The sequence below is a fragment of the Carcharodon carcharias genome, chromosome 3 (genome assembly GCF_017639515.1).
Source record: "Carcharodon carcharias isolate sCarCar2 chromosome 3, sCarCar2.pri, whole genome shotgun sequence".
NCBI classification, from domain to species: Eukaryota; Metazoa; Chordata; class Chondrichthyes; order Lamniformes; family Lamnidae; genus Carcharodon; species Carcharodon carcharias.
Genome location: NC_054469.1, coordinates 77,193,943 through 77,212,751, shown reverse-complemented (window position 1 = coordinate 77,212,751; position 18,809 = coordinate 77,193,943). Strand labels below are relative to the sequence as shown.

The window sequence follows — 18,809 nt, the reverse complement described above, 5'->3', positions numbered from 1 at the left end:
TTACCGAGTTTCTCTAAGTATCCAGCTTTAACCTCCTCAATGATCGATTCTTACATCTTCCCCACGATTGATGTCAAGCTAACTGGCCTATAGATTCCTGTTTCCTGCCTCCCTCCCTTCTTGAATAGAGGAGTTTTATTTGCTATTTTCCAGTTTGATGGAACCTTTCCAGAATCTAGGGAATTTTGGAAAATTAATACCAATGCATCTACTACCTCATTAGCCACCTCTTTTAAGGCCCTAGGATGAAGTCCATCAGGACCTGGAGACTTGTCAGCCAGCAGCTCCATCAGCTTGCTCAGTACTTCCCTAGTGATTGTAATTTCACCAAGTTCCTCTCTCCTTTCCACCTCCTGATTTACAGCTATGATTGGAAAGTTTTTTGTATCCTCTATAGTGAAGTCAGGAGCAAAATATTTGTTCATTTCATCTGCCATTTCCTTATTATCTACAATTAACTCACCAATGTTACTCTCTAGCAGAACGACACTCACTTTACTTACTCTTTTCCTTTTCAAACACCTGTAGAAACTCTTGCAATTTGTTCTTACATTTCTAGCTAGCTTCCTCTCATATATTTGTTTCTCCTGATTAACCTTTTAGTTATTCTCTGCTGTTCTTTATATTCCGGCCAGTCATCTGAACAGCCATTCATCTTTGTGCAGTTATATGCTTTTTCCTTAAGTTGATATTTTCCTTCAATTTAGTTAACCACGCTTGGTGGGCCCTCCCTTTAGAATTTTTCTTTATAGCAGGAATATACTTATTCTGAAAAATCCCCTTAAATGTTTGCCACTGCTCTTCTATTGATCTATCCCCTAGCCTAGTTTCCCAGTTCACTTCAGCTAACTCAGCTTTCATGCCCACATGGATGCTTTTATTTAAGTTTAAAATACTACTCTTAGACCCACTCTCCAGCCCTTTCAAACTGAATGTAAATTTCCATCATATTGTTGGCAAAGATATATTGTTTAATTCTTTATTGCACTTTGTAATGACCTTCTGATCAATTTTACAAAATAATCCATTTTGAGCAATTTTGCCCAATTTGAGGATGAACTTTCAAACCTGGGCGTATGAAAGAAATACTCAGTCCTCTTGTGGTACTGCACCATCTAGTATCGGCACTGTTTATTGTTAATGGTTATAAAGTGGAAGTGTGAAATTTGGTAAGTAGAATAGAAAAGCAGAATATTTTTTAAAAGGTAAGAGTATTGTAAAATGTTAGGATGCAGAGGAATTTTGCAGTCCTTCTATACAAATCTCAAAGTTAACATACTGTACAGGTGCCCCTCCCCCACCCCTAAGTAATGAGGAAGGCAAATGGCATATCAATCTTTATTGCAAGGAGTTTGGGGTATAAGAGTGAGAAAGATAAAATGCTGCAGCTGCTGGAAATCTGAAATAAAAACAGAAAAGGCTGGAAAAACTCAGCAGGTCTAGCAGCATCTGTGGAGAGAGAAACAGAATTAATGTTTCAAGTCCATATGATTCTTCTTCAAAGCTGAAAATGAGTCATACATGCTCGAAATGTTTTCTCTGTTTCTCTCTCCACAAAAGCTGCCAGGCCAGCTGATTTTTTCAGCATTTTCTGTTTTCATATTAGAGTAAGAAAGTCTTGCTGCAGTTATACAGTTCTTTTGTAAGACCACACCTGGAGAATTGTGCTCCTTCAGCAGTGATCACAGTGCTCAGTATTGGCATTCCATTGGACTTGTCATGGCTGGTGTAGATTTGGAGGAGAAATAGACAGCAGAAAAAAAGGCGGATGTGCTTGCACCTTGGCTGCCTGAAATCCACATTGACTTAGCCCAGCATCCAAGTAGTCAGAACTAGGTGTACCTTGGGCATGTGGCGAATGTCTGTGCACACAGTAACAGTGCAAATATGTGCCCTATTATTGATTAGCAGAAGTGTTTGTGTTACTGAGTGAACTTGATTGGCTAGCAAGAATTTGCTGAAGAAACATTAGCCTTGTTGGGTTGGCACAGAGCATTAAGTTCTCCCTTGCCCACACCCAGTTTAGCCTCCACTCTTGTTATTTTCAAATCTGCCTTCTCATGGCAGGTGAGACAAAGTAGGTGGCACCAGGTACTTTCACTATAAGTGAAAGGCAGCCTGCTCTTCAAAAGCACACAAATCATGCTTTTGTGATTGGCATATAACATTTTCTTCCATGTGAATGGATGACCACACAATGTACACACAGTTAAAGGTAGCATATTGACTCAGTGGAACAACATGCAACAGTTATGTATGACATTTATTTCAAAGCCTTTCTCTTTGGCAGCTACAAAGTGCAAGAGAAGTGTAAGAGATGTGTAAATTGTGCAACACGTGCTGATGCTTCCCATGTTTTATTGCTGATGCTGCACTTTGTTGAGCACATGGTGTTCGTACCGTGTATAATCTGCACTCTTCTTTCATCCATAGAATATCTTTATCAACTGTGCCTATCTATGTTGCCCTGCTGTGCACACTGCCTAATTTGATCTTCAAGGATACCCTCCTCTCTTACATTTTTTTTACCAATGTAAACTCATCAAAGACACCAGTTCTGACAGTCATCTCTTGGCAAGACTACTTGGCTCAGCATCTCAGCAGTAATCACACAATTCCAGCCCCTGAAGAGCTGTTAATCTCTTTGTTCCCTGTTCACCTGAAGTTATAGCACCCCCAATACTTCTGCTTGGGGAGCGCATGCAAATTAATTTTATTGTGCCTAGTACAGTGTATACAACTTAAAGCTTTGGAATTTCCTCCTTACACTTCTCCACCTCCCTTTTCTCCTTTAAGACGCTCCTTAAGACCTATGTCTGACTAAGCTTTTGTCATCTGACATTTCTCCTTATGTAGCTCAGTGTCATATTCTGTTTCATAACTCTCCTGTTAAGTGCCTTGGGATGTTTATTGTGTTAAAAGCACTATGTAAGATTTTGATCCAGGAGTCACTGATTACAGAAAAAATGGGTTGACCTCATTCGTGATTTTAAAACAGCTTATTCAGAAGTGATAGCTTGGATTTGATACATAAGCTAAGTAGGCAGAAAAGACATATGAACCATAGCAGTTGAGAACGACTTACATGTTCCAGACCGGACGAATGAATGTGGGAAGTGGGGATGCTGATCTCTGTGGCTGGTAGCAACAGGCCTACTCAGAGTACAAGAACAGGGGTACGTCATTCAGGGGTAGGTCAAGCGTGCTCCACCACTCAAGTAGATCATGGCTGATCATCTACCCCATCTACCCAGATCAGAGAAATGGATGGATGAATGGCTGATCTCCATGGCTGGAGGTGGCAGTCTCTTCTGTTCTCCGTCTTATGAATTAGCCAAAGTGCTAGGCCAAAGCCAGTATTAATCACTTCAAAAAGCTCTACTCTGTCTGAAGTTGTCTTGAACTAAACTAAGTATTAGACCAGAACTTGCATTGGTCCACCTGAGAAGCTCTTTCCTGTCTGAAGTCATCATAAGAGCCCATTTATGTACCTTATTTCTGGGGTCCCTTGTCAATCACATATTCAATTGCCAATTAGCAAGGGGCAGATATTCAGGGTAATCCCTTCTATTTCTGTTGGAAGCCTATTAGATTATCTTATGACTATCGCTTGCTAGAACATCCTGTTTAACCTTTTACTCAGTGGGTCATGAGATACAACCTTATCAGGAATGTTTTGTTTCAGAGACATGTTCTTGGCAGAGATAATGGCTAATGCTGTTCCATGTTTGATAATCCAGGAAGCTTCTTCATAAGAGAGAGAGAGAGCTATTCCTATAATATTCAATAAATTTCTTAAGATTTTAAATCGTTGTTATACAGAGATTTTTCTGATCTCTCCATCTTCGAGGGGGGAAATATCCTTTCATATTAGTTGTTTATTTTATACCATGCAGTTCACGGGGGTGGTTAGATAGCATGAAAGAATGACTCAGATATAGGGCAGGTGATGGAGAGAGAAATTACAAGCACTACATGAGAGAAAGAATGAGACTAGATGTAATTGGTGGAAGCAACATTACACTTTTTGAACATCAGCGAATTTCTTCAATTTCACCCAGTTCCTCAACATAATTTACCAAATTCAAACTAACTGGAACCCAAGGCCAGAAGAACTGCTACTGAACATGTGTATTTAAAGAAATATTGCATTCAATATGTGGACATCAGTGATAAGGATACATCAATGCCATGTTATACTTTGTAACAATTGTTTGCATAACTGAGCTACATGATAGGCCACTTGAGAGAGCATTGTGGAAGCCACATAATACAAACTATTGCATAGATTGGACTGGGTTGGGGTGGTGGATTCCCTTTAATGAAAGACATTTGTAAGTCAATTGAGTTTTTGAGTCACCTGACAGTTTTTACAGTCTTTTTTTTCTTGTGCTAGCTCAAAAATTACATTTTTTGAATTCAGTTTCATAATCTGCCATTGTGGGATTAAATGATAACTTTGAGGTCATCAGTCAGTCATGTAACCACAACATTACCCCACCTGCATTACATTTACCACATGCATGTTATGTGGAAAATGCCCAAAGGAATGTTGTGTGAGGTATTTAACAATTTTTGTTTTCAACAAGTAATAGAACCTAGCAAAATGTCAGTTCCTAGAAAAGATTTGCAGGCCGTTTCAGCTGTAGTTTAATGAAATTTGATTTATGTTTTGTGACATCTGTAGAAAAAAATCTAGATGTAAACCCTGTGACATTTTATTTCCCCCACGCCAGACTTCTCGATTACTGCGGCATGTGTCAGGAACAGAACCCCTAGAGATTACTTGTTTACATGCAGAAGAAACATTTCAGGTTATTGGCCCACAGGTACGGAGGTTTTGTTAAGTTTTAAGCTGTTTATAATTTTCCTAAGGTGGTTAGTTATCATATCTACCTTTTAAAGTAAAACGCAGTAATGTGCATGAGGCATTATTCAAAGACATGGATTTTACTTCATTCTAAATCAATCAAGTATTTCTGTTTGTTTATTTATAATGGACTGGATTTTATGGTTTCTGGCAGGATGAGGGGGGCGGAACTGTAATTGCATGGTGGGGGTAGGAGGAATGGTGAATGGACTATCTGACTACCAAAAAATGGACAGGGAAATGTAAAATTGCAATCAATTGGCTTTTTAAACAAGCTCAATAGCCTGCTAATTGTTTTTCCAAAATGGCGGGTGAGCTTCTGATTGTCTAATTTTCCCCCACTCGCTCAACATTTCCTTTAACTAATTGAACTGGAATCATTAACTCATTGGAGAGATAGACTGTTTTGTCAAATAGCATTGAATTGCTCCATGGTGTTAGATTGTGGAGCTCTGGGCTAGTTTTTATTTTAATTTTTGTACCAAGCAACAAAGAAGTCTCATAACTGTTGTGTATCAATGGGTCCACTGAAGTTAGAACACAACTGAACTTCAGATCTAAACGCTTCTTATTAAGTGTTCCAAATGCTGGAGCTTTTGACAGTCTCAACTCCAAGGTCTCCTACCTGTACATTTTCAATAGCATCCAGTGCATAAAGGGCTTCCTTTATATTGCCAAGTGAATTATTCTGTTTTGTTCTCAGATCATTTCTGCTGCACAGACCTTGGCTCTTCACCCTTCTAGTAAGATTGCCAAAGAAAACCTAGATGTCTTTTGTGAAGCATGGGAGTCACAACTGAACGATATGTCTATTCTGCTGAAAGAAATTAATGATGTATTTGAAGGACGAAGAGGTGAATAGTTTGACTCTGAGGTTTAAGTATTCTCTGTATTACATTTAAAATGTTGTCAGTTTGGTTGTGTAATATGTAGGTTCTAACTGAGGAAGAAAATTAGAGTGTATAAAACACAATTCTGGTAACATATTTCAAATAGCATATAATAAAATTGGCTGTTACGAGTAGTAACTGTAAAATGCTAAAGCCTTTTAGTGATCTAAAAATATGCCCCAAGGCATCTATTTACAACTCATTGAAATTCAAGGAAACTTGTTACCTCATTTGGTAGAATGATTAACTTGTTAAATAAAAGTGAATGGCAGACTCTGAGTCTGAGAAAGGCCCAGACAGTTTTTGAGTTAATTATTCATATTGTTCAAACACAAATTTTATATAGTATTGAATGGATTAACTATTATAATTCTATCAGGATGGGGAGGGAGGTTTAAAAAATATCTGTTAGATTTCCTTGTAATGATCACTTCATATGATAATATAGTGAATGTAGCAATTTGATTTTTTAATTGCTGTCCTCCCCTTTGAATGGGATCACCTTGACGTCTTACACCTTTGGATATTTTCTGTGGTTGGTAAGTTTTATCGGAATTCATACTAGGTTCTTTTGATGTGCACAGAGAGCTTTCTCTGAGCAGTAGATTATCCAATTAATGTTGATTTTCTTCGTCTAAGACACGTGAAAGGAATATTTTTTTCACAGCTATGATTTATTTGAAGAACTGTGGTCAAAAATCAAATTTGTACAAGAGATACATTTTTTTAGCTAAGTATTTAGGAATAGACCATATTTCGCAGCACATTGATCCCAAATATAGGTAATCTACAATCCCCATTGTTCACTTAAGCAAATTAATTAAGCAGTAAGAATAAGTAGTTCTCCCTGTCAAATTCTCCCTAGTTCTCACTGTCAAAGATTATAATTTTTGACTGAAGTGCCCACAAATCTGTCGAGAAATGGAAGGTTGGAGCATTGTTACAAGAAGCAACTAATAATTAGGAATATTTCCTCTGAAGAAAAGTAGACTCGTAGGCGGCTCTTTTGGAGGCTTCAAGGGTTGCAGATAAACCAAGTCCTGCCAAATTACTTGACAAAGCAAGTGCAGCTTAGATCACAGACCTCACATCAGCTGGGGAAAAGAACAGACAGTTTAGGTTTAACCACTTACAGAGAGAGAACCCAAGGAGACAGTGAGGACAGACAGTGTAAGCAAATTTAAGATGGGCTAACAACTATTTTGGCAAAAGATTCAATTAAGGCGTTTAAGAGATAAGCATAATGTAATGTTTTCTGAACATCAGAAATGGCCAAATGGACAGCAGTGGTCTTTTGTTTGGTCTATGTTCTGAATTTATCAACCCAGTTCTCCCCAAATTATATGCTGATGAGAACTGGCACTGAAATAAAGGAGCAAAAATCAAGTGGACGAGCATGAAATTCAGAGAATAGAGACACCCTGAAGGACAGGGACCAGAAAAGAGAACAAAAACATTGAACAATACCTAGGAGACAGAAGTAGACGTGGTCAGTTTAAGATAAAGGACCAAAAAAAGCATCTTGTGTCGCATGGCTTTTTGATTTGGATGTTTTAGTAAAAAGAGTACTTCTCAGACACTGTTACTGCAGGATGTAAATATTGAACATAGCATCTAGCTAAATATCTTTTAGCATTAATGTTAATAGCAACATTGCAATTGATCTCGTTCTCCTAGGTTCTCTGTAGCTGCAAATTTTTGCTTGCTTGTTATTGTATTTATTCCTTCAACGTTATTTAACAGGGAAGGAGAGGCAAAGATATTTGAATAATTAAGCCCACCCACATTCCCCCTCCCATGAATCCAATCTCTAACCACATTTATTTTATATTTTAAGAAGCCTTTTATACAGCAACAATTGAAATAAGTTGTTCTTTAAATATAAAAAAACGGGGAGGTTTTGCTCATAAAATGGGTGTTAAGTCTACAAATTTTGAATGTGATCTGTCATGCCTAATTTGGACTGGCGGTGTCTTGGATGAGGTACTGACTCGTGTTTATTTGTGACCTAGGGCACCAGCCTAAAACAAGCTTTCAGCAACTTAAATGTGGGAATCGGGGTTCTGTGCCAGCTGTAGGCCCCTGATGCCAAACTCAGGCTTGAAAGCTTGGGCTGTGTATATTCTCCTTAGTTGAATCTGGACTTCAGTGACCTAACCATTGGTATTTAAAGGCACCATTGTAGGCCATTCAAAAAGAAGGGCCAAGAAGGTCAGTTTTTATTTTTGTGGGTACAGAAGAAGCAAGACAGCATGCTGCTTGTAGGTCTATGAAAAACTCAGGCATGCTGCCAGCACATTTGAGGATCTACTTGCCCTCTCCCACTAAACCCCACCCCCCCCCACCAAATCCCAGACTAACCCTTCCCCTCCAAAATCCAGCCTGCCTGCCAGCCCCACATGAAATATAGACAATTTTTTGTCCCCCCGAATGCCATTTAATTGAGGCCCAAAGCTGAATTCAGATTGACTCTTGGGCTGCAACAGAGCAAACTGAATTACTCCAGGATTTAAGTTCCATCCCCCACAAAATGTTTCTTCCCTCCCGCCACCCCCACCACCCAAAATTTGTTTCTCTTACATTAAAATGTAATCAGTTAATGTTGTTTCATTTGAACATAGTATGAAATAAAGTATTCACATAAAAAAAACAACCAGGGCAATCATCACAAACTTCCTACTGGTTATCCTATATTTTCCTGTGATGCTGCATTTGTTGTGAACAAAATGGGCATGACGCTAAGGGTTAAGAGTGGATCAGCAAATGATTCTGTCATGCCAATCATTCTTCATGGTGCAACATCCCCACCTACTGGTACAAGAACAGCACTTAACTCAGTCTCCAGTTTGACTAACTCCATTAGGCCCTAAAGATTTGTAATTCCTTTTTGATTAATCCCCACGCAACCACCTCTGAATCACTGCTCTCTCCAGGAGCCATCTAGTAGTCTTGGTTACCATTTCAATGGCCTTTCCTAGTGACTAGAAAGCTTACATTTATATAGACCTTTCATGACCTCAAGACATACCAAAGTGCATTACAGCCAATAAAGTGCTACTGAAGTGTAGTCACTGCTGTAATGTAAGAACATGAAAAAGCCGAGTATGAAAGAAAGCCATTGAGTCCATTCAAGCTGATCCCTCTGGAAACCTAACTGTTCCACTATCACATCCAGCTGCATCCGGGAAAGCAGGTCACGATCCTCTGCTCAGCTTGCCGATGGCCGTCGGGGAGCTCATTGTAATACATCAGCATATTATTAAAAGGCCATCCCGCCAGGCTCTTGGACCACACTGGATCATCCATCCACATCGGCGGGAAAGCACGTCAACGTGTTTCACAAGAGCACACAGGAGATGTGCATTTGGTGGCCTTCACTTTGGGTGAACTGGAGATGAGTGAACAGCAATGTTCTGCAGAGCTCACCAGGGTCGCCTGTTGCTTTGCAGGCTTCCGGGGTGCCGGGGGACTGGGGTGAAATGTTGGCCTGTCACAGAGGCGACTGTTGTCAGGGGGAGGTCCAGGGGCAACTGCTGTCAGAGGGAAGGCAACTGCTGCCCTGGCATTGGATCTCATGCACACGCAGTTGAGTTAGGGAGCAGGGTAGGTGAGGGAAGTGGCACGCTGTAGGGACATCTGTATAAACTGACCATTTCTCTGTAACTGAGACAGATCAGGTGTGGCCAGAGTAATATGATTGGGGTCGGGCTCCTAGCCTGTCTGTCCACGCAAGCAATGCAGGGGCACCAATACGCCACCAAGCCATCCAAGCCTTACCCCAATCCCTCCACCCCAGCACAGACTGCGAGTCTGTGACCACTTTACTGGACCATGCAGCAGTTGGACTGCACACATTGTACAACCTCCTCGCCAGCACTGGCCATGTAGCAGTCACTGCTGGAAGCACTCACAGCCCCTTGCAACCTCAGCATCCCGATTAGGAGCAAACCCCCCCCCCCCCCCCCCCCCCCCCCCCCCCCCCCCCCGCGCCCCCACCCGCATGTCGCAGGCTGACAGGGCAGCCATGTAGTGCACTCATCTGTGGCCATCCGAAGGTTGGCTACCACTCTCCGGAAAGCGTTAAGGGGCAGTGACACAGGGCCAGGGAAGGTGCTAAGTACACCCATGCTAACCGTGTCTCTCTCTTTCGTGCTGCAGGAGGACCACATCAGGAGCATGGATCCTGGTGACCTAGCTGTATGCCTGATGGCCTACAGAGAGCAAAAAAGACAGAGGAGAGCTCAATTGAGGATCCTGGCCGTGCAAAGGCAGGAACAGCAACCTCATGAAGAAGGGGCTGCTGGGGCTCCAGCACACGCCACCCAGGAGCGACAGCGAGCCATGGCTGGTTGGTGCCGAGCGACACCCAGATCTATAGATGCCACCTGCAGATGACTGAGAAACAGTGTCGCCAATGACTGCATATGTCCACGGACCTGGTCGTTCACATCTGCCACTTACTACAGGACTTGGCGCCAAGGGGACATGGAGGGCATCCACTGCCGGTGGCTGTGAAAGTGACCATGGTTCTCAAGTCTATGCCAGTGGCTCCTTTCAGGGCTCCACAGGTGACCTCTGTGGGATTTCACAAGCCTCCATCCACAAATGCATCCATGAGGTCATGGATGCCATCTTCTCCATGGCACAAAACTCTGTGCATTACGCCCAGAACCGGGAGAGCCAGAATGCAAGGGCTATTGGATTCGCCCTGATCTTGGGATTCCCATAGGTGCAGGGTGCGATTGACTGCACCCATGTGGCGCTCAGGTCTCCATCGCTGCACTCGGTGGACTTCATCAACCGCAAGGGCTTCCGCTCACTGAATGTGCAGCTGGTGTGCGACCACCAGAAACACATCCTGCAGGTATGCACACGGTTTCGAGGGAGTATGCACAAAGCCTACATTCGGAATGCTCGCAGATCCCTGCAGTCTTCCAGGGTCCACAGAAGCTGCAGGGATGGCTCTTCGGGGACAAGGGTTACCCGCAGAGGCCGTGGCTGATGACAACTGTGCGGCAGCCTCAGACTGCAGCAGAGCATCAGTATAATGTGGCTTATGCTGCAACTTGCCACTTGGTGGAGCAAACCATCGGGACGCTGAAGATGCAGTTCCGGTGCCTGGACCAGTCTGATGGAGCCCTGCAATACAGTCCACAGAGGGTATCACACATCATCATCGTCTGCTGCAACCTTTACAACCTGGCACTCCAACTGGGAGGCGAGCTGGCTGAAGAGGAGACGGAGGAGCTGCATGTCTCCTCCGATGAGGAGGATGGCGACACGGATGATGGTGAGGAGGTCCTCGGAGGTGACGATGATGGGGCTGAGGCCCTCATACTGGCTAGACGAGGCAGGAGCGCTCGGGAGGTCCTCATAGCTGCTAGATTTGTGGAGGATGATGATGACATGCAGTGAGGTGACCCCATAGATCCTCACGTTGCATTTGTGAACGTTTGACTCCAGTCTGGCTTATGGCAACGTGAATACCCTCTGTGAGAATGCTCCTGTCATGGAGAGGCAGTGGAGGCTCTAATAGTCACTTGATCACAGGAGGATGATGACAACATGCAAAGGACACTCCATAAATCTTCACAGTCACTGGGAATGTCTGACCCCTGTATGGCTGAGGGCAGCTCGTTTGCACTCTTTGATCAGGGTCATCTCACAGAGACACAGCCATGAAACTATGGAAGCATCTGATGCTCTTTCCGCCTTCAGCAGCTGAACCCTCAAAGAGCTACACATCACTAGTCACAGATGCTGGTGTGATGGGGGCCAGCCCCATCTTAAGGATGCTGAGAGCACACAGGGAGTATGAGAGAACTCTGTGGCACCTGCAGACTACATTCTGGCAGTAATGACAAGCACTGCTAAGGTACAAGCATCAGTAATGTTTCCAGGGAGTGTGAGGCTGGACACCTGCTTTTATCTTGTGCAGAAAGGTTTCACATCTGAGTGACAAGAACACTGCTTATCAGAACAAGAAGCCACAGGCAGGGAGACATTCTTGGGAGTTTATCGACAATAGTGAACATTATGTGCAAGTGATCAACACCCGTGCCCAGGCTGTGCAACTAATTCTCCTTAACTTTCTAACCCTGCCTCTATGTCTTGGTGCTCCCCGGACATCCACAGTGGAGGTGGAAGCAGCCTGTTGACTATGACGCCCTGTCTGTGATGACTTTGGCGGGCGTCCTCTGAGGGCCGAGACTTGGAGGGCCCCGGCCTGCTTTTGGAGTCCTGCTGTGTAGCAGTGGCACCCTCCTTGGCCTTTGGAGTTTGAGCTGCTGAGGTCACAAGAAGAGGGCATTCGGATGGGCCGGACACTCTCTGAGTCACCTGGATGCATGGGCCCAGAGTGGGCACCAACTGATCCTCCTCCCTGTGGGTACCTGGGGACCCAGGCTGACTCCTTGAGGAGCAGGGGTAGCTGCAGTGAGATCAAGCTGCCCTGCATCACTCTCACATACACATTGTTGGAGGCCAACTATGGCATCAGCAATGGAGTTGAGCCCGCGCCACAGTGCAGGAGTGAAGTCATGGGCCAAGGTCTGCAAGACAGCTGCCCCCCTACCAGACCTCGATGTGTTGCATTGCTGCTGCTATCACCTCAGCCTGAAAGTGGACGGACTCCTCCATTGTGCCTTGCAATCTGAAGAGTGCAGCAGACGTCCCTTCTCAGTGTTCTCAAGGATCTGTCTTTGCAGATCCAGCAACTGTGACTTGACCAAGTCCAGAAGCTCATCATCTGACTTGGACTCAGCAATTTTCTGGCCTCCAGCAGTCCTCGGAGTGCCAGGGACCTGGGAAGTCCCTGCCTCCGCCTGCTGTGGATCAGACAGTGTGATGTGCTCACCAGGTTGTGATTCCTAGGCTACTCTAAAGCTAGATCCCACCAAAGTGTGTGTCTCTGCACTGGTGGAGGGTGTGGGTGAGCACTGTGACGGGACTTCAGGCACGGTGCCTCCAGATTCCACTCCAGAGGTTTCTTCGGAGCTTGATTGGAGGCCCTGGGTCATGGGCTCTATCGGCTGTTTGGCAGATGTGCCTGTGAAAGCAAGGGGTGATAATTAGTGCATGGCAGTGGCCTGTGAAACACGGCATTTCACTTATGGCATGGTCATCATTCTTCCTGAGATAAGGAGACCAATACTATACACAAGGTGTAATCAATGCCCTATACAGTTGTAGCAAGACTTTCTTTCTTTTATATTCCATCCCCTTGCAATAAAGGCTAACATCCCATTTGCTTTCTTTAATTATTGCTGTACCTGCATGCTAACCGTGTGTTTCATGTATGGAAACATCCACACCAGGACATACCTCTGTAGCATTCTGTAATCTCTCGCTATTTAAAATATTCTGCTTTTCTATTCTTCCTGCCAAAGTGGACAACTCACATTTTCCCACATTATACTCCTCTTGCTAGCTTTTTTCCCATTCACTTATCTATATCCCTTTGCAGGCTCCTTGTGTCTTCTTTGCAGCTTGCTTTTCTGCCTATTTTTGTGTCATCAGCAAATTTGGCCACAATATACACTTGGCTGTTTCATCCACATCATTAATATAGGTTGTAAATAGTTGAGGCACCAGTGCTGATCTCTGTGGCACTCCATTAGTTATAGTTTGCCAACCTGAAAATGACCCATTTATCCCAGTTAGCCAATCCTCTGTCCATGCTAATATATTACTCACAACAACATGAGCTCTTATCTTGTGTGGTAATCTTTTATATGGCACCTTATCGAATGCCTTTGGGAAACCCAAATGCAATAAATATACTGGTTCACTTTTATTCACCTTGTTTGCTCCATTATCAAAGGAGGCTAATAAATTTGTCAAACACTATTCCCTTTCATAAAATTATGTTGACTCTACTTGATTATATTGTGATTTCTTAAATGTGCTGCTTTAATAATGGATTGCAGCGTGTTAGGCTGACTGGTCCATAGTTCGCTGTTTTCTGTCTTCCTCCTTTCTCGAATTGGGGCATTACATTTGCTGTATTTGGGGTATTCCAATCTGCTGGGACCATTTCAGAATCTAATGAAGGTTGGAAGATTACAACCAATACAGCCATCTGAAGCCAGCTATTTTAAGACCTTAGCTTGAAAGTCATCAGGTCCAGGGTACTTATCCACTTTACTTCCATAAGTTTTGCAAATAAGGACCAGCAGTAGAGTTTTGGATGACCTCAGTTACGGAGGTAGTATGTGGGACACCAGCAACTAGGAGTGGTTTGGAATATTCTAGTCTGGAGGTAGCGGAATTGTGAATGAGGGCTTCACTAACAAGAGCTGAGGCAGGCATGGATTTGGGTGATGTTACAAAGGTGTATAAAATTATTTTATACACAAGGGGCATAGATTTAAGGTAAGGGGCAAGAGGTTTAGAGGGGATGTGAGAAAGAATCTTTTCACCCAGAGGGTGGTGGGAATCTGGAACTCACTGCCTGAAAAGGTAGTAGAGGCAGAAACATTTGTAATATTTAAGAAGTATTTGGATGTGCACTTGGATGCCATGGCATACAAGGCTATGGGCCTAGTGCTGGAAAATGGGATTAGAATAGTTAGGTACTTGTTAGACCGAGACAGGCTCAATGGGCAGAAGGGCCTTTTTCTGCGCTGTAAACCTCTATGACTCTATGACCATGAGATGAAATAGATAGTCTTAGTGATGACGCAGTTATGTGTTTGGAAACTCCACTCAGGGCCAACAATGGCACCAAATTTGCGAGTAGCCTGGTTCAGTCTCAGACGGTTGCCAGGGAGAAGGATAGAATTGGTAGCAGGGACCAAAGACAATGGCATTGGTCTGCCCAACATTTATTTAAGAGAAACTTCTCATGCAGTACTGGATGTTGCCCCTTATATATTTTGGATCAATCTTGTTGCTTTTTGCTGAACCCTGTTCCATCCTTGTATGTGTTCATTTTCATTTTATTTTTGGTCAAACAAAATAAAAGCCAAATGTCCCCTTTAAAGAGATTAAATGTGAATTTTCTGTCCATACATCTTCACACAAAGTAAACATAATTTCCCTCAACACTGGACAGTTGACTAAAAGTGATGTATTTATTAATGATTTATTTTTAAGTAGCACTGTTAGTTTGTGAGTGAGCTTAATGTCTTTAACAGTGAATGAAAGATATGTTCTTGTGAACTTGCATGGTAGCATTGCTGGACTAGTGAAAAGTGAAGTTTTAAAAAGTTTTCAAATTATCAATTTCACCTCCTGAAGCATTTTAAGTTTTGTTTCAATATTTTTCATGTTAATAAATAATTAACTGCCATATTAGTTCTCTACCATTAAAATTTAATCAACATTTTGATGTCCATGAATGAAGGTACCGGCTCTGTAGCTTTGTTGTATGATTTACTCAAATGGCTGAAAGCAACCATAGCAATAACAGGTATACATAAGAGAATGTATAAACATTTTTGAAGAATTATTACCTACTGCTGTTTATATTTGTTCCTGATTTAATTAATGTTGGCATTATTCTTGACTCACATGGCACTGCTACAATCCTTTTTTTATTGTTTGATTGTGCCTTAATTCTTTAAGAAGCACTGTCTCAGAATGTTAAATTCAGTCCAGTTTGCTTTTGAAGGGACATTTACCAGGGGTCAATTTTCAGGGCTGATGTATGTAATGTAAATCTCTTTAATTCTGCATCTTTTATTAATGTATATTGTGTAAAATTACGTTGGAACTCCATTTAAAAGATAAACCCAGAATGTTTGAATTTTGAGAATAAACATTTCCCCTGAATTAAATAACAATCAGTTTGTTTTTTTTCAGTTGCCTACAGAATCTGACATTTTTCTCTGTGTGTCAGCTTTTTGTTTCTAGGATGTAGAGCTACCACTCCTTTGTCAACTTGTGCTCTGTAAGGAGACATAATGGCCAAGATTTTCCCCTCGGCGATTTGGGGGCAGGGCCCACTCGCCGAGGGGAAAATGACGTCGGGAGAAACCCCCAATGTCATCCCGGTCCCTTTAAATATTCACGAAGGCAGGAGGACAGTGAAATCAGCTGTCCGCCCACCAACCTGTCAATGGCCAATTAAGGCCATTGACAGGCTAATTAACCTTAATAAACACCCTGGTGGGCAGAGCAGGAGCCCCAGCGGCCTGCAGATTATTAACGAAACTTCATCCACTAGCGCACTTTGACAGATGGGGATTCCCTCCAACCCCTGCACAGGAACCCGGCCGCTGGGCGGGCCTTAACTGGCCCACCTACTCAAAATGGCGGCAGGCCAGCCAAGGGCTAAATTCTGCCCAATGAGTGTGTACTTGGGTCATTGCGGAACGAGCAAGCAAAAAGTTTTGTAATTGCTTTGGGCGCCCCCCTCTGACAGGTTTTACAGCACCATTTTAAGTATACATCTATTTTATTCAGTGTGGAAAGAAAATAATGGGCAGAAATTTCCCCCCATCGGGGAGCTTGGGCAGGGGCAGGTGTGAACCCAATCAGGGACGTGGCGCCCTTTTAAGTGGGCAGGCCAATTAAGGCCCACTCAGCATGTCCTCGTCTGGAAGCGCTGAGCGCTCCCTGGGCGGGCGGCGGGGGTGGGGGGGGTTTCTCTGAGTTGTTTCCGGTGCTTTTTCACGCACATGCGTGCAAAAGAGTGCAGAGATTTCCCTGAGGCACAGAGGTGGGACATGTGAAAGAATTATTTTTTAAATTTTTATTGACTTTTAAAATGCTTCATGGAACTTCAACCCACCCGTGGTGGAGGTTTCCTGAAAAATGCAAAGGCCACTTGGGCTCTTCACCTGCCTGACAACCTTAAGGTTGGACGGACAGCTCAGCTAATTGAATTAATTACTATTTAAATGGCCTTAATAGGCCTTTGACAGTTTGGTGAGCGCGCAGCTGACTCGGCTGCGTGCCAAACTGAAAATCTAAATGACGTGTGGTGACATCGGGATGCCTGCCCGAAGTCATCGTGCATCATTTTAGGCGTTGGCGAGCAGGCCCCACCCCCACTCACCAACCAGAGAATTCTGCCCAATGTGAAGAATGGGACAATATTTATTTCCTAAGGATGTGAATGCTAGCTGTGGTCACCATGTTTTAACTGTTAACATACTGTCTCACATTTTCATCTCCAATTTAGACAAATGCAGCCAGCTAATTGCAGTGAACAGTGTTAATTGATTTGCTCTGCAATAACTCACATGCATTTGAAAGTGTACTCTGAGATGCAGATCTTGAATTGTTTACCATATTTGTAAAGAAGCAATCCCTGTGATTTTTTAACAGTGTTAACCCATCTAAAGCAAAGGCATGCCCATTACAATATCAGAGAAAGGAATTTCACAGTGACAGATATCCAAACATCATTTCAAGGCCATAGAAATTGCATGTCTCTTTGGGTGACAGAGAAAGAATTGAGAAGAGAGGAACAAAAGTTATGATACAGTCAGGTGACATCAGGGTAACTTTAAGATGATAGGTGACATTTGACAGCAGAATATTTAATAAAACTTATTTATTTCAGCGGTTAAGACTCAAAGCCGCATTGTATTTGAGAAAATAGATCCTTATTATGGGAAAAATATTTTTGAGAGGACCTTGCTAAAAATTGCCTCATTCATTTTAGTGCAGCTTTGACTCTAAGGTAATTTAACTTATAACAAAAATATTCATATTTGCATCTGTTTCCCCAGGAGAGAAGCGTGCATACCTTTCCCTACCTAGACCAGGGGTGAGTTTTTAAATATATTTAATTTTAAAACTTCGGCTCAAAACTCACCTTGAAATGCCACAAGCTACAGAGTAATTTTGATGTTGTGTAATAATGCAAATATGTGACAATGAATTAGGATCTCCTTTTACATCTCTCCCACATTTTATTTCTATTGTGGTTAATATTACCCCTATATCTTTTGGAGTTCAGACTTTCTTCTAAATCACTATCTTGTGTTGCAGCTAAGAGGCAGTTTCCACAATCTCAACAATTCACCTGTGAGCAGAAAACTTTGTGCTTATATGTGCAATGTGTGAGCTAATATGTCCTTTATTTGTATTGACCACTGGGAGATCATGTGGGATACCCTCCATGTTCACCTGCCTTCTCTAAAAACCAATAACACAACAATATCAAAATGGAAAAAAACACCTGGGGGAGAATTTTCTCAGCCGCGTGCGGGGATGGGCCCGCACGCCGACATGTAAATTGACATGCAGTGATGTCAGGTGTGCGCCCCGACATCACCACACGTCATTCCAATCTTCTGTTCGGCGGGGGCACACCAGAGACAGCTGCGCACTGTTAAGGCCATTAATAAACTAATTAAACTGATTCTCAACTCTGCCCTACCAACCTTCAGGTTGACGGGCAGACGAAGAGCCCAAGCGGCCTTCACGTTTTTCATGAAACCTCATCCGCGGAGGGGATGAGGTTTCATGAAGGCTTTATTAAATAATTAATTTTTTTTTGACAATTTATAAACATGCCCCAGCTCATGTGACAGTGTCACAAGAGGCGACATGTCTGAATAATTTTAACCTTTATTTTTTTCAAAGTTTAAATATGAACTTAATCTCCCTGAGGAGATTCTGACTTTTAGAGGAACTTGAATGAATAAAAAGAACACTGGCATGGAGTTTCTGCTATGCTGCAATATTTTTCTTCACAAATTGCCCCAATTTTTTTGTTATTCGTCCGTGGGATGTGGGCATCGCTAGCTAGGCCAGCCTTTATTGCCCATCCCTAATTCAGAGGGCATTTAAGAGTCAACCACATTGCTATTGGTCTGGAGTCACATGTAGGCCAGGTAAGGAAGGCAAATAAGGGCATTAGTGAACCACAATCGACAATGGTTTTATGGGACATCATTAGACTTTTAATTCCAGATTTTTACTGGATTCAAATTCCGCCATCTGCCATGGCAGAATTTGAACCGGGGTTCCCGGTGCCTCTGGATTACCAGTCCAGTGGAAATACCACTATGCCTTCTCCTCCCCTGAATAGGCCAAATAGGCTTCCTGACCACCCCTGCCAAGCCCGCATGCCAAGGGCAAAATTCTGCCCC

The 18,809-nt window shown here is 42.9% G+C and overlaps 1 protein-coding gene across 4 annotated transcripts in view; it reads left to right on the top strand.

The window, feature by feature from the left end:
* The window catches only part of ctnnal1 (catenin (cadherin-associated protein), alpha-like 1), a 393,020-nt gene that overhangs the window by 351,811 nt on the left and 22,400 nt on the right, over positions 1–18,809 (top strand). For all 4 annotated transcript variants that reach the window (XR_005942687.1, XM_041185149.1, XM_041185146.1 and 1 more), the window contains 3 exons: positions 4,737–4,829; positions 5,574–5,724; positions 17,442–17,479. Coding sequence is in view for 3 of the 4 variants with exons in the window: in XM_041185149.1 (XP_041041083.1) it covers positions 4,737–4,829; positions 5,574–5,724; positions 17,442–17,479 (282 nt within the window). In the remaining variant the exon portion in view is untranslated. The remainder of the gene's footprint in view (positions 1–4,736; positions 4,830–5,573; positions 5,725–17,441; positions 17,480–18,809) is intronic.